This window comes from Mustela nivalis, assembly GCF_964662115.1.
Source record: "Mustela nivalis genome assembly, chromosome: 6".
NCBI classification, from domain to species: domain Eukaryota; kingdom Metazoa; phylum Chordata; class Mammalia; order Carnivora; family Mustelidae; genus Mustela; species Mustela nivalis.
This window is the reverse complement of record NC_139025.1, coordinates 48,323,439-48,335,914: the sequence shown is the minus strand read 5'-3', so window position 1 is coordinate 48,335,914 and position 12,476 is coordinate 48,323,439. Positions and strand designations below refer to the sequence as shown.

At 34.8% G+C, this 12,476-nt stretch overlaps 1 protein-coding gene across 2 annotated transcripts in view; it reads right to left on the bottom strand.

Moving 5' to 3' along the window:
* Positions 1-12,476, bottom strand: part of MAP4K5 (mitogen-activated protein kinase kinase kinase kinase 5) — a 109,968-nt gene that overhangs the window by 28,533 nt on the left and 68,959 nt on the right. The window contains exons 14-18 of one of the 2 annotated variants that reach the window (XM_082735145.1): positions 9,664-9,742; positions 3,942-4,000; positions 2,854-2,921; positions 1,159-1,201; positions 159-312 (exon numbers count right to left, since the gene is read on the bottom strand). In XM_082735145.1, the coding sequence (XP_082591271.1) occupies positions 159-312; positions 1,159-1,201; positions 2,854-2,921; positions 3,942-4,000; positions 9,664-9,742 (403 nt within the window). Of the gene's footprint in view, positions 1-101; positions 313-1,158; positions 1,202-2,853; positions 2,922-3,941; positions 4,001-9,663; positions 9,743-12,476 lie in introns of both variants that reach the window. The other variant, XM_082735144.1, reaches the window with a different exon arrangement.

The window sequence follows — 12,476 nt, the reverse complement described above, 5'->3', positions numbered from 1 at the left end:
ACTTTAAAAAACAACTTCCAAAAGCTTTAAACAATTATAAGACTGAAGACATTCTTTAAAATATGGAAATGGCTTCCTTTTCGGTTTTCACTTTTATTTACCCAGATCACAGTATCTAGCTGTATGCACTCCAGGACTGCTGATACTGCTAGCCATACCCATAGAGGAAGTCTCAGTTACAGGACCACAACTCGGGCTACTCTGTCTTCTGAGAAACTGGGGAGCTCTGTTCTCTGAATCAGGACAACGTTTTATAGTTGATGACTTTTCTTCATCTAGGAGGCTGTCTTCAGGGTAGCTGTTTATCCTTGGCTAGTGATAATAAGATACAAAAGTGCTTTAATAAATTTGGATATAAAACAGTAACACTCTATTATCTTAATTATGCATCAAAGACTTTAGGGGAATGGGGATATGTCTTTTTTTCCTTTCTTCTATATAATTCAATCACTGCACTAAGTAAGCAAACTAAACAAGAGCTGAAATTACTGTCCCAACACAACAAAGAACCTGCCATGTGGCTTTTTCTTTTAATCATCCCTAAGTCAAACTGATATAATTTCAACTGATAAAATCATATAAACAATTAACAAAGTATTTAATTAGTAGAAACAAGCAAGGACTTAATGAAGTATGTATGACTCCAATGAAATAGCAAATTAGAGTAGTAAATGAGGATTATAAATGATGAACGCTTTCTATTTCTTCTCCATGAGTTTTCCCTCAGATGAGTGTAACTGATTTTTATCTTTTTCTTATAGCTATCCAAATACTATATTTCTCAAGAAGCCCTTTTTTAATATATATTTTACATCTTCGTAATCTCTGCTTAAAGAAAACTATATCTAAAATATATTTAAGGGGCGCCTGGGTGGCTCAGTGGGTTAAAGCCTCTGCCTTCGGCTCAGATCATGATCCCAGGGTCTGGGGATCGAGCCCCACATCGGACTCTCTGCTCAGCGAGGAGCTTGCTTCCTTCTCTCTCTGCCTGCCTGTCTGCCTACTTGTGATCTCTGTCAAATAAATAAATAAAATCTTTAAATAAATAAATAAATAAAATATATTTAAGAGAATATTGAACAAATTTAATAAAATTATTTTTAAAATTTAATTATATTACTTAAAAAAGGATTTATTCAGAAATTTTAAGTAGCTCACCTTAGGAGGTAGGGGAGGTGGTATTGCACGTTTTGAGGTTGATCTAACACAAAGAGAAACATGCAATTCAGATGGTGGTAAATGATAACATAAAACAGAGACTCCATTAAATGTGTATTAAAAACTGTTTATATTCAGGGGATATAAAAGACAATTAGATCATGCTGCAGAATTTTTTAAAACCTATAGGAAAACTTAAGACCTCACTGTGTCAAACTACATTAGTAGAACTATAAAATCAATTTTTATAAAATGAATACAAACTCTTTTTAACTTTACGGTTTTGCTTTGCATATTTAGTATGTAATTAAAATGAAATAAACAGAGGGGCGCCTGCGTGGCTCAGTGGGTTAAGCCTCTGCCTTTGGCTCAGGTCACGATCCCAGGGTTCTGGGACGGAGTCCCACATCGGGCTCTCTGCTCAGTAGTGAGCCTGCTTCCTCCTCTCTCTGCCTGCCCCTCTGCCTACTTGTGATCTCTGTCAAATAAACAAATAAAATCTTTAAAAAAATGAAGTAAACAGAGTAGTAAAAAACAGATTCAGAATTTTAGAGCTGGAAGCCACTGCGAATCCTAGATTCAGGTGGTTGTATCATCAAACCCTTTAGCTATCCCAAGTGGGATAGCGTATCAGCAACATCTGCATCACCTTTACTTTCTTTTAAGGGTCAGATAGTAAATATTATAGACTTTAGCCTATACAGTGGTCACAACTACTGAACTCTCTTGTTATAATGTTATAGCTTTTTCATGTCATAAAAGTCATATTTAAAAAAAATAAAAGCCACAGCTTTTTTCATGTTATAGAATGAAACCATCGTCGTGTTCCAACAACTGTTTATGAACTGAAATGTTCATATAATTTTCACATTAACAAAATATCACTCTTCTTTGGATTTTTTTTCAACTATTAAAAAAATCTAAATACCATTCTAGTTTGTGAACTGTACAAAAAATATGCAGTTGGTCAGATGTGGCTTACAGGTCATAGTTTCCCAACCCCAGATCTATCAGCTGAATGTGGAGGACTCAGGAATCGATTTCTAAAGACCTCTCGAGGCACTGTAATGCACAAACAGGTTTGGAACACCTAGGCTGGCCCTGTAACCTGATTGTTGAGGGAAGGTCTAGAATATGAAGAAACTATACTGCAGAGATGGAACTGGGGTTTTTCGACTCCTCCTATAGTATTTCTTCCGATGACGTTATGTAACTCATCCTTTAGTAAATTAACATTACACATACTAAGTTCTGATTTAAAGAAGAAAACTCAAGAAACCTTAAGGATTAACACATGATGCCTTTTGGTAATTAAAAAATCAGAAGCTTTATTTATACTGATAAAAGGCATAGCACAATTTAAGAATGAAAATTAAAACTTATTAGAATAATCTCTCCCAATACTGTTTTCTTTTTTCATTTTATTTCTTTTCAGTGTTCTAATATAATCAAGTAAAATATAGTTAAAAAGGGGTGCCTGAGTGGCTCAGTGGGTTTAGCCCCTGCCTTCGGCTCGGATCATGATCTTGGGGTCCTGGGATCGAGCACCGCATCGGGCTCTCTGTTCTGCAGAAAGCCTGCTTTCCCCCCTCTCTTTCTGCCTGCCTCTCTACCTACTTGTGATCTCTCTCTCTCTCTGTCAAATAAATAAATAAACAAAATCTTAAAAAAATATATAGTTAAAAAACAACTTACTTGCCAGTATTTGCACCATCAACAAAAGGATTCCACTGTAATACAAAATTTGGGTCTGATGACACTCCCTGTGAAGGTGAAAAAATAGTTTAAACTCTTCCCTTATAATAGATATAAATCATCTTATTTGAGTCAAGAAAATATTCAGTGTCATGATTATTAATCATCTTGGCTTTCATCAATTTTTTAATCTCCAGCTAGATTTGCTGTTACTTGACATATTTAGGTCAATGATTCATTATCAGCTGACTTATACTTAAGAAGTTCCATAAACATACTAAATAAAGTTTCAAACGACAAGCCGTCTTTACCATTGCTAATATATTCCAAATAAAACAGAAAAACATAACTCTGAATTATCTGGATCACTAATCTATTAGTGTAGAAAACTAATCATTATATTATTAAACAATCATGAACTATCATGAACTTACTGGTGCTATTTTTTCCCAATGGCATGGAAATTGAGAATTATATATATAGCAATATATACAGTAAGAAAAGCACTACTGCCAAATGTTAAGAATGAAGAGATCCATTAATAGAAGACAATTCCTCTAAAAATTATACTTTGCCAAAGCTGAAAAATAAAGTAAATATTAAGATAACATCTAGGCAATTCTAATAATACCTTGCTCTATTACTTATTTCTTTTTAGATAAGGAAAGGTTTAATTAAATAGTAACCTCAAAATAAGAGCAATGGTTAAAAAAGAAGCTATACTAACAAAAAAAATATTAAAACCAGTAAGGTAATGCAAAAATATACTCTAAACCTAAAGAGTTGATAAGAAAAAAGATCCTGAGAGTGTAAAGCTGAGCATCAAATTCATATATTTAATAACTTCATGTAAATCCTGCTGAAGACTCAGAAGGCTCAAAATGAATGGTTAAAATGGTATATTACACATTATACCTTGGTCAAAATATACATAACCATAAGCTTTTTCAAACTTTAATGTGTGAAATGCAGTATCTAAATTATAACTTAGAAGACTATATAACTTTGTTCCTTAGTCAAAGTATACCTAACTCTTAAGTTTTCTCAAATTTTAATTTATAAAGCATTTCAAAAGTAGTAATTCCTACCATTTCATCCCGTGCTTCTGTTTCTTTTCTCAGAGGAGGTTCAAACTGTAATTTGTCAACTGCAAAATATATAACAGATATTCACAAACTCTATCTTAAAGGGTTAGTCTCAGAAATGTAACAAGTAGCACATGTACTGGGGAGAGGGGAAGGGAGAAAGAAGAAAAGTCAAAACCTTTTGATTTTTTACTGCAAGAGTATCCCCTTTTTTTATATTTACCGAAAGAAGATAACAATTTGGTATCTTCCTAACAACTCTATTTAATTCTTGGTTGGAGTCAGGAAATTAAATATTTAGCACTTTTTGTGTTTAAGAGATTTCAAAAAATTAATCAAAATATCTATTTGGACTAAGAAAAAACACTGAGGATTTTCTCTGTTTAGGCTGCACACTCTGTTCTAAGGCTACAATTTTATGGCAGGGATGAACCTCCCCAAATTACCTGTAACTATCTAAAAACAACAAATAGTATTTAAATTACATATAATAGGGGTGCCTGTGGCTCAGTGGGTTAAGCCTCTGCCTTCGGTTCAGGTCATGATCCTAGGGTCCTGGGATGGAGCCCCGCATCGGGCTCTCTGCTTAGCAGGGAGCCTGCTTCCCTTCCTTTCTCTCTGCCTGCCTCTCTGCCTACTTGTGATCTCTGTCTGTCAAATGAATAAATAAAATCTTTGAAAAAAAATAAATTAAATTAAATATAATAGTATTTAGAAATTTAATATATTTCGCTCATTGTGTATTATACTTGGTCTGCTCAAACTTCTCTTATGTGAAACATCCTAAGATAGAGAAAAGGATGGCTTATTATCTACCATAAAGGATGGCTTATTATTTACTTACAGCTGTTTTTTGGGATTTTTTTACATAGGATGGAGCCCAACACAGGGCTTGAACTCATGACCCTGAGATCAAGACCTGAACTGAAATCAAAATGCAGACGCTTAACAAAGTTAGCCACCCAGGTGCTCCATAAAAAAATTTATTATAAAACCTAATGTGACTAAAAACCAAACAAATAAAATTCCTACTTGTATCATGGAGATGCAAGATCCCCACATACAACCTTGGCCAAAAATAAATAAATAAATAAATAAATAAATAAATAAATAAATAAATTTTAAAAGATTTTATTTATTTATTTGACAGAGAGATCACAAGTAGGCAGAGAGGCAGGCAGAGAGAGAGGAGGAAGCAGGCTCCCTGCTGAGCAGAGAGCCCGATGCGGGACTCGATCCCAGGACCCTGAGATCATGACCTGAGCCAAAGGCAGCGGCTTAACCCACTGAGCCACCCAGGCGCCCAAAAAAAAAAAACTTTTTTTTAAATCATTTTCAAAAAGGATCCAGTTGTTCTTACAAAGTACTTATATAATTCATTAAACAAAAACATTGTCATAAAAATTGTATCTACTTTTCAAAAATAACCTAAAATAAAAGACTTTCACTTATTAATAACTTATTTCTTGATATTATTGAAAAATACCTTAACTCAAAACCACTATTCTTTTTTTTTTTAAGATTTTATTTATTTATTTGACAGAGAGAGAGAGGATTCACAAGTAGGCAGAGAGGCAGGCAGAGAGGAAGAGAAGCAGGCTCCCTGCTGAGCAGAGAGCCCCATGTGGGGCTCAATCCTAGAACCCTGGGATCATGAGCTGAGCAGAAGGCAGAGGCTTTAACCCACTGAGCCACCCAGGCGCCCCTCAAAACCACTATTCTAATTCACTACTTCAACTCATTTGAGACAGAGATGAATTAAAGCTTTTTTTTTTTTTTTTTGGTCACTACTAGAAATACTGGGAGGCAAGCAGGTATAGAAAAGAAAGAGGAAATGTCATTATTATCTTCAACAATAAGAATTATAGATCAAGCAAATTTCAAGACTTACAAGAAATTCCAAGAAAAAAATGAGTTTCATAAACATTTAAGATGTTTTAAAACACAAGAAAAGTACTCCTTAAAAAAAAAAAATCAAATTCCTTATGACTATTCTAAATTATTACAGCCATTAACTTATGGCACAGAAATGCCAGACTGAGCCTCCAATATCATTGGCTTATGTGGTAGATGGGACCTCAAATTATTTTGTTTTAAAGAAAATACTGACAGTAACTTTGGGTGCATCTTTGGCCTATGAAAATCCAAAGATGGGGAGGTCTTCTATTATACATACTTATTTATTTCTGTAAGATGATGTAGGTTCTAGCCACAATGAGTAACAGGAATTGGAATTATCTTTCTACTTTAAACAACTACATACATGTAACACCAATGTGTATACAAATGATATGAAGTAATTATTTTGGGGTCATGGATAACAGACCCCACAAGGCTGTAATCCTTGAGAGAAGGGAATCCATAGTGGTAAGATCCATATTCACTCTGGCTTTCTGCCTGGAGTCACTTTCCAAACTAGGACACAAGAAAGTGGAATCTAAAGAGAGAGTAACAGCCGTACTGGGTGCAGGAGACTGGAGATTGGCACTGCTTAGGTGGTGGGAATTTGAAGGGCAGAGTGCCAGAAATGAGAAAGTTACATGAAGGAGCTCTAGAAATATGCCAAGAGATCTCTTTGTCTTTGGTTGAATACTAAATTGTCCATAAGCAAACAAACAAACACCCAAGACTGTACAAACAGCTAACAGAGTGCTGTGAGCTAAATGTAGATTCTGGTGATCACAGAGTGGCGGGAAAGATAGCTGAGTTTCTAACCAGAGGAAGGAGCTTGCTGAATACTCTGGTAAAACCTCACACTAGCCTTAAGAGGAGCAAGCTGATATGCCAGTTAATTAACTCTTTAAACACCTGCAGAATAAAGAGGACATAACCAGACACTCAGTGTTTCACTGTAATGTCCAAGATATAATAATAATAAAATAACCAGAGAAGAAGCAGGAGACTAGAAACCAGTTGAAAAATAGATACAGAACTTCAAATAAAGGGGCTTCAAATAAAGCATTCCAAATTTCCAAGAAAACAAGCGTCGGTCAATTTTCACAGTGTTAGACCTGATAGTCACCCAATCATATACATCTCTTTTTTTGTGTGTTACCACATTTCACTTGAACTCTACTCTCCAAAACCCACTCTTTTCCTTTGTTTAATGAGATGTTCCATAGTTCCTCTATTGTGTGTTTTCCTTCATTGCACAGAGTCAACAAACCTGACTTTGCTGGACTACACAATCACATTCATCCTTGGTGGTCTTAGACTATGCCAAGACCCTAAAAATTACTTATCTCCACTAAAAACACATAGTATGTTTATTCTATAGTTGCAAAATCCAAAAGCTGGTAACAAATCAAATGCCCATCAACCAAGGAATGGATAAATTGTATTATAATCCTATAATAAAATATTTTATTACTGTGAAGACAATGAACTATTGCTATACATGAAATGAATGCTTCTCACAGACATAATGCTGAGCAAAAGAAACCAAGCAAAAAGGGTGCAAATTGTATATCCCATTTATCTGAGATCCAGATCAAGGTAAAAACCAATCTATGGTGACAAGAGAACAGAACGGTGATTAGTCTGGGCAATGAAAAGGGCGGGGGTATATAGGAAGATAGAAGGGTTCTAACTGTGAAGGAGCACAAGGGAAGGGGACTTCAGGGATTCTGTTTGATCTGGATGGCAGTTTCATGAGTGTATACATTTTTAAAAATTCATCATACAGTACACCTAAGCATTTTACTATATGTAAGTTACCAGCTCAAATTTTAAAAAATGAAACAAAAAAAATAAGATTAAAACTAACTAGGTCTATACAAAACCTAGTAAACACATAAAAGCAAAGTTATAAAATGCTCTTGATAGACACAAAAGAAGACTTGAGAAAATATAAAGATAAATCACCAGTAAAATGACCTTCAACTATACCAATTTTTTTTCTGGTACTGAAGCACAAAAAGCTTACTCTGTGAAGATATTAGTACTGTGGTGTTCAGGAAGAACTAAGTCTTGAACTTACCTCTGCAAAAAGCCTATTTTAGTTAAGAAGACAGACTATCATAAAGGGGTCAACTCTCCCTAAGTTAATACATGAACTTTTATGAAATCTTGGTAAAAATACTGAGAATTTTCCTTAGCTAGATAAGCTGATTCTTAAGTTTATGTGGAAAAATACAATAGCCAAATACCATAACAAAGAACAGCAACAACATATATTTGGGGGGAGGAGTGAGGGGAGTAGGAGGAGGATTAGCCCGAACATATTTTAAAAGGTATTACAAAGACTAAATAATCAAATTATGCTATTGGCACATGACTAGACATACTAATGCAATGACAAAATTTCTGGAAAAAAACCAAAAATCTAAATGGTCATTTAATACATCATAAAGGTGATATATCAAATCCACTAGTGAAAATATTAAGTTTTTAATAATTAGCATTTAGACAAATGGGTAGTCATTTAAAAAGAAGCTGAAGTTGAATCCATACTTCATACTTCTTACCAAATAAATTAATATCTTGTATCAAAGATTTAAATATTAAAAAAGCGAAACTGTAAAAATGGAAGAAAAAATAGAATTCTATTATGATCTTAAAATCAGGAAGGCTTTGCTAAATATGACACAAAATTCAAAAGCTATAGAAGAAAATATAGAAGTAAGACAATATTAATTGAATATTTATAGACATGCAAAAAATAAAGAAGATAGCTTTATAATGGAATAGCAAATTTGCTTCTTTTTTGTATGGTTTTTGAAGTCTAGAGAGCTCCCTTGGGATTATATAAGAAGACAGCATTAGAAATATCAGCAATCTGAGGCTAACAAAGAGATAAAATCTCAAATTACCAGTTTAACTAAGAAAAGGCCTGACTGAATTGATGGATATGGGAAGGACATTCTAACTCTCCACTGACCTAGATATTTCCAAAGCTGTATCCAGAAAGCTAGAACTTCAACTAAATGCACGTCTGCAATAACTTTAATTAGCCTAAATACTTAATATATTCTCTTCATTACATTTTTATCTTATTTTACTGTAAACTTTTAAAAATATCTTTTGAAAAAGTATGCATTTAAGTCAATATACTCATACCTAAAATTTCTTTGCAAATCTGTTCTTCTAAATTAATCTGGCTAAAGTGACAAATATCCTTTATACAAAATATTTGTCAATGATTAATTTATTGAATAAACATCAATTTCCCCTTTTAAGTATATATTTTAGAAAAGATTCATCTCCCCTATTAACTTGACTAAAAAACCCAAAACCAACCCAAATGTCCAACAACAGGAAATTATTCAGCTACAATATATGACCTCAGTGAAAAAGGACGCAACTTTACTGGTTATAAAGGCTAGGCTAGGAAATGAAAATTTAAAGAAGCATTTAAAAAAAATGCTTGTATGTTAAGTAAATTTAGTCATGGAAAAACATGAAGGCAATTTAGCAAAAATATTATCTATGGGTTGGTACTGGGTGATGAGATGGGCAATGTTAATTTTCTATTTTTTCCTCTTATACATTTTCTACAATGAATATACATTGCTTTTGTAATTAGTAAATAAAAACCATTTAATGAAAAAACAAGAGAATTCCATTATAAAACAGAGAAACAACCTCTATTTTAGTTGTTTATTCTGATTATGTTAAAGCATGTACTTTCCATTAGTCTGAAATTTTATTGTTCCAAAAGGACCCACAAAAATACCCAGCTCAACCCACCAAAACCACCAACTGAAAATGTATACCAAACACATACAATTTATTTCTGAAGCTGTCCGTTCAGCTCTGGCATTCCTGTTTGTAGATCTAATTGTATGACGAATGATGGCATGGGGCTGTGAAGAGAAGCATAATACACACACTTTAAAAAATTTCAGTGATAAAGTTAAAGGTCAAATTTTTCTTTTTAACTGAATGATCATCTACTGACAAACATGACTACCTACTAATAGAGTAAATTACAGGATAAACATAATAAAATGAACACTAAGATACTCTAAAAGTTATTCACTTATTCCATGTTTATACTGTGTAAAATACTGAAAAGATGCAAAGAAAGAGAGAAATCTTATCTTCAAGGAGTTTGTAATCGAGGCAGTTAGGATGCACAAATAATATGATTAGAAAATGGTCAATGCCATTCGTTAAGATGACTACTATTCATGCCCAGATGAAAAAGAAATGACTTTCACTTGCAAGGGTAGAGGAGTTCCTCACGACAGAGCTGTGATCTGATCTGGGCCTGAAGGATAGTAGGCGTTGAATGTGCAGCAGTGTGGGAAGCATTCTAGACAGCAGAGCCAAGACCAACCAAGTAATGCAGAAGAAAAAGAAATTGTATTCAGGGGAACTGAAGTTGGTTATTATTTGGCTTCAGTGAAGATTAAATGAAGAGATTACAAAGCTAGACAGACAGACTGGGAATGAGCCAGATCATGCAAGGCTCCAAATATCAGCTGAGGCTCTCAATTTTATTTTCTTGGCAAAGGAATTTTTTGGAGATTTTACAAAAGAGGAGTGGTATTTCAGAGTCAGATTTAAGGGTAATTGGATAAGCATGTAAGAAGGTACGGAGGGGAGAAATAACTGGATGCAGGAAGATTAAGAATACTGTAGTAAATCAAATGAGAAGATTGCTACATAACACCCTTTTGCATAAACTCCTGATCATCTGAAACTATGCCTTCAGCTCAACTGCCAACTATCAAATTTCTAATGACTCATTCTCATTCACTGATGAAGGCCAGTGGCTCATATGTTTTCTCCTCTACTTCAAGACCCACCGTCATACCAAGGGACTTCAACAGCCCACTGTTTGGGACTTAAGTTTTCTGACCTCATCTCACTCTTCCAGACTTCAATACACTCTCAAGTCCTAAGATCACCACCTGGACCTTGCCATCAGCTCTGATACTCAAACTCATGCTATGCTCCAAACTTTTCAGCCTTTGAGCTCACTCTCATTTACTCCCATTATGCTATTTCATGTTCACATTGGAATTCCAAGTTCATTTGACTCATTACCTTGTTATCCCCGATCAGCGTTTCTCTTATCTTCACTCTTCTTCCTATCCAGTTTTATCTGGTGGTCTACAATTTCAAGCAATTTCTTGCCAATATCCTAAATGCCCTTTGCCCCACTGCCCTTCAGTACTCTGGCATGCCAGAATGACAACTTTGGATGAATTAAGCTACCTTTGTGTTTTCTTTCTGGAGGAAAGTCACTGAGCAAACCACACTGAAAATTTATCTCATCTGAGGCTTCAACTTTGCCCACAAACACTTGCCTAATCATTTAACCCAACCCTTCTCCTTAATTACTATTTCACACCTTTTCTCCATACTCTCCAAATCCAATCACTTTCCCTCAGACTTTCAAAAGATGACCTTGCCATTTACCTCACAGAGAAAACTGGAATCATAAAAGAAAAAATATCTTCTGACAATAATCTCAACTATCCTCCTCCTCTTATGCAGGTGAAAAAGTGCTTCATACCTAAGATCAAGTGTCTCATAATCTAGATCCCAGCCTCTCCTCCTTTCTCAGAGACTTTGCCTATTCATCTTGTTCCTCTTAAATCTTTCTCATCTCTATCTATTGGACCCTTTTCATAAGCATTTAATGCTATTAAAAATTACCTTCCCCACTTAAACAATAACTAATTAAAAAAATCCCTACCAACTCAATCTCCTCTAGCTACTGTTCATCTTACCTCTCCCTTTCACAACTAAATTGCATAAATGTATTGCTATACTTATCTTCCAAACCACTCCAATCTATCTTTACCTTGATAATTTGAGTATTATCCTTTTAAAAAAGTAACCAAGCATATCACCACCTAAAATCCAAAGAGTTAACTTATCTTCTAGGCAATATTCTTATTAAAACTTTCCTTCCTTCTTTTAACGATCTTAATCAATCCTTTGCCATTCCTCCTAGCCTACTTGATTCTTTTTTTTTTTTAAGATTTATTTATTTATTTTAGAGAGGGAGGTGAGAGGAGAGAGAGGGCACAGGGGGTAGGGACAGAAAGAGAGAGAATGAGAATCTTAAGCAGACTCCACGCTGAGTGCAGAGCCTGACACAGGGCTTGACTGAAACCAAGAGTCAGACACTTAACTGACTGCCATCCACGTGTCCCCTCGCCTACTTGATTCTTAAATTTTGGAATAAATCTCAGGATGCTGTCTTAGGCCCTCTTCTTTTCTCATTCTACATGCTTCCCTTGAGTATTCACATTTACTCCTTAAGGTACTAACTACTTCTATACTTTTTAAAAAATTTTATTCATTTATTTGACAGAGAGAGATCACAAGTAGGCAGAGAGGCAGGCAGAGGGGGAGAGGGAAGCAGGCTCCCCGCTAAGTAGAGAGCCCAATGCGGGGCTTGATCCTAGGACCCTGGGATCATGACCTGAACCAAAGGCAGACACTTAACACACTGAGCCACCCGGGCACCCCTACTTCTATACTTAATGACTTTCAAATTTATATCTGTAGTCCAAACTTTTCTCCCCAAGGTACAGCCACATATTTAATTCCTTATGAGATCTCTCCATTTGGAAGTTT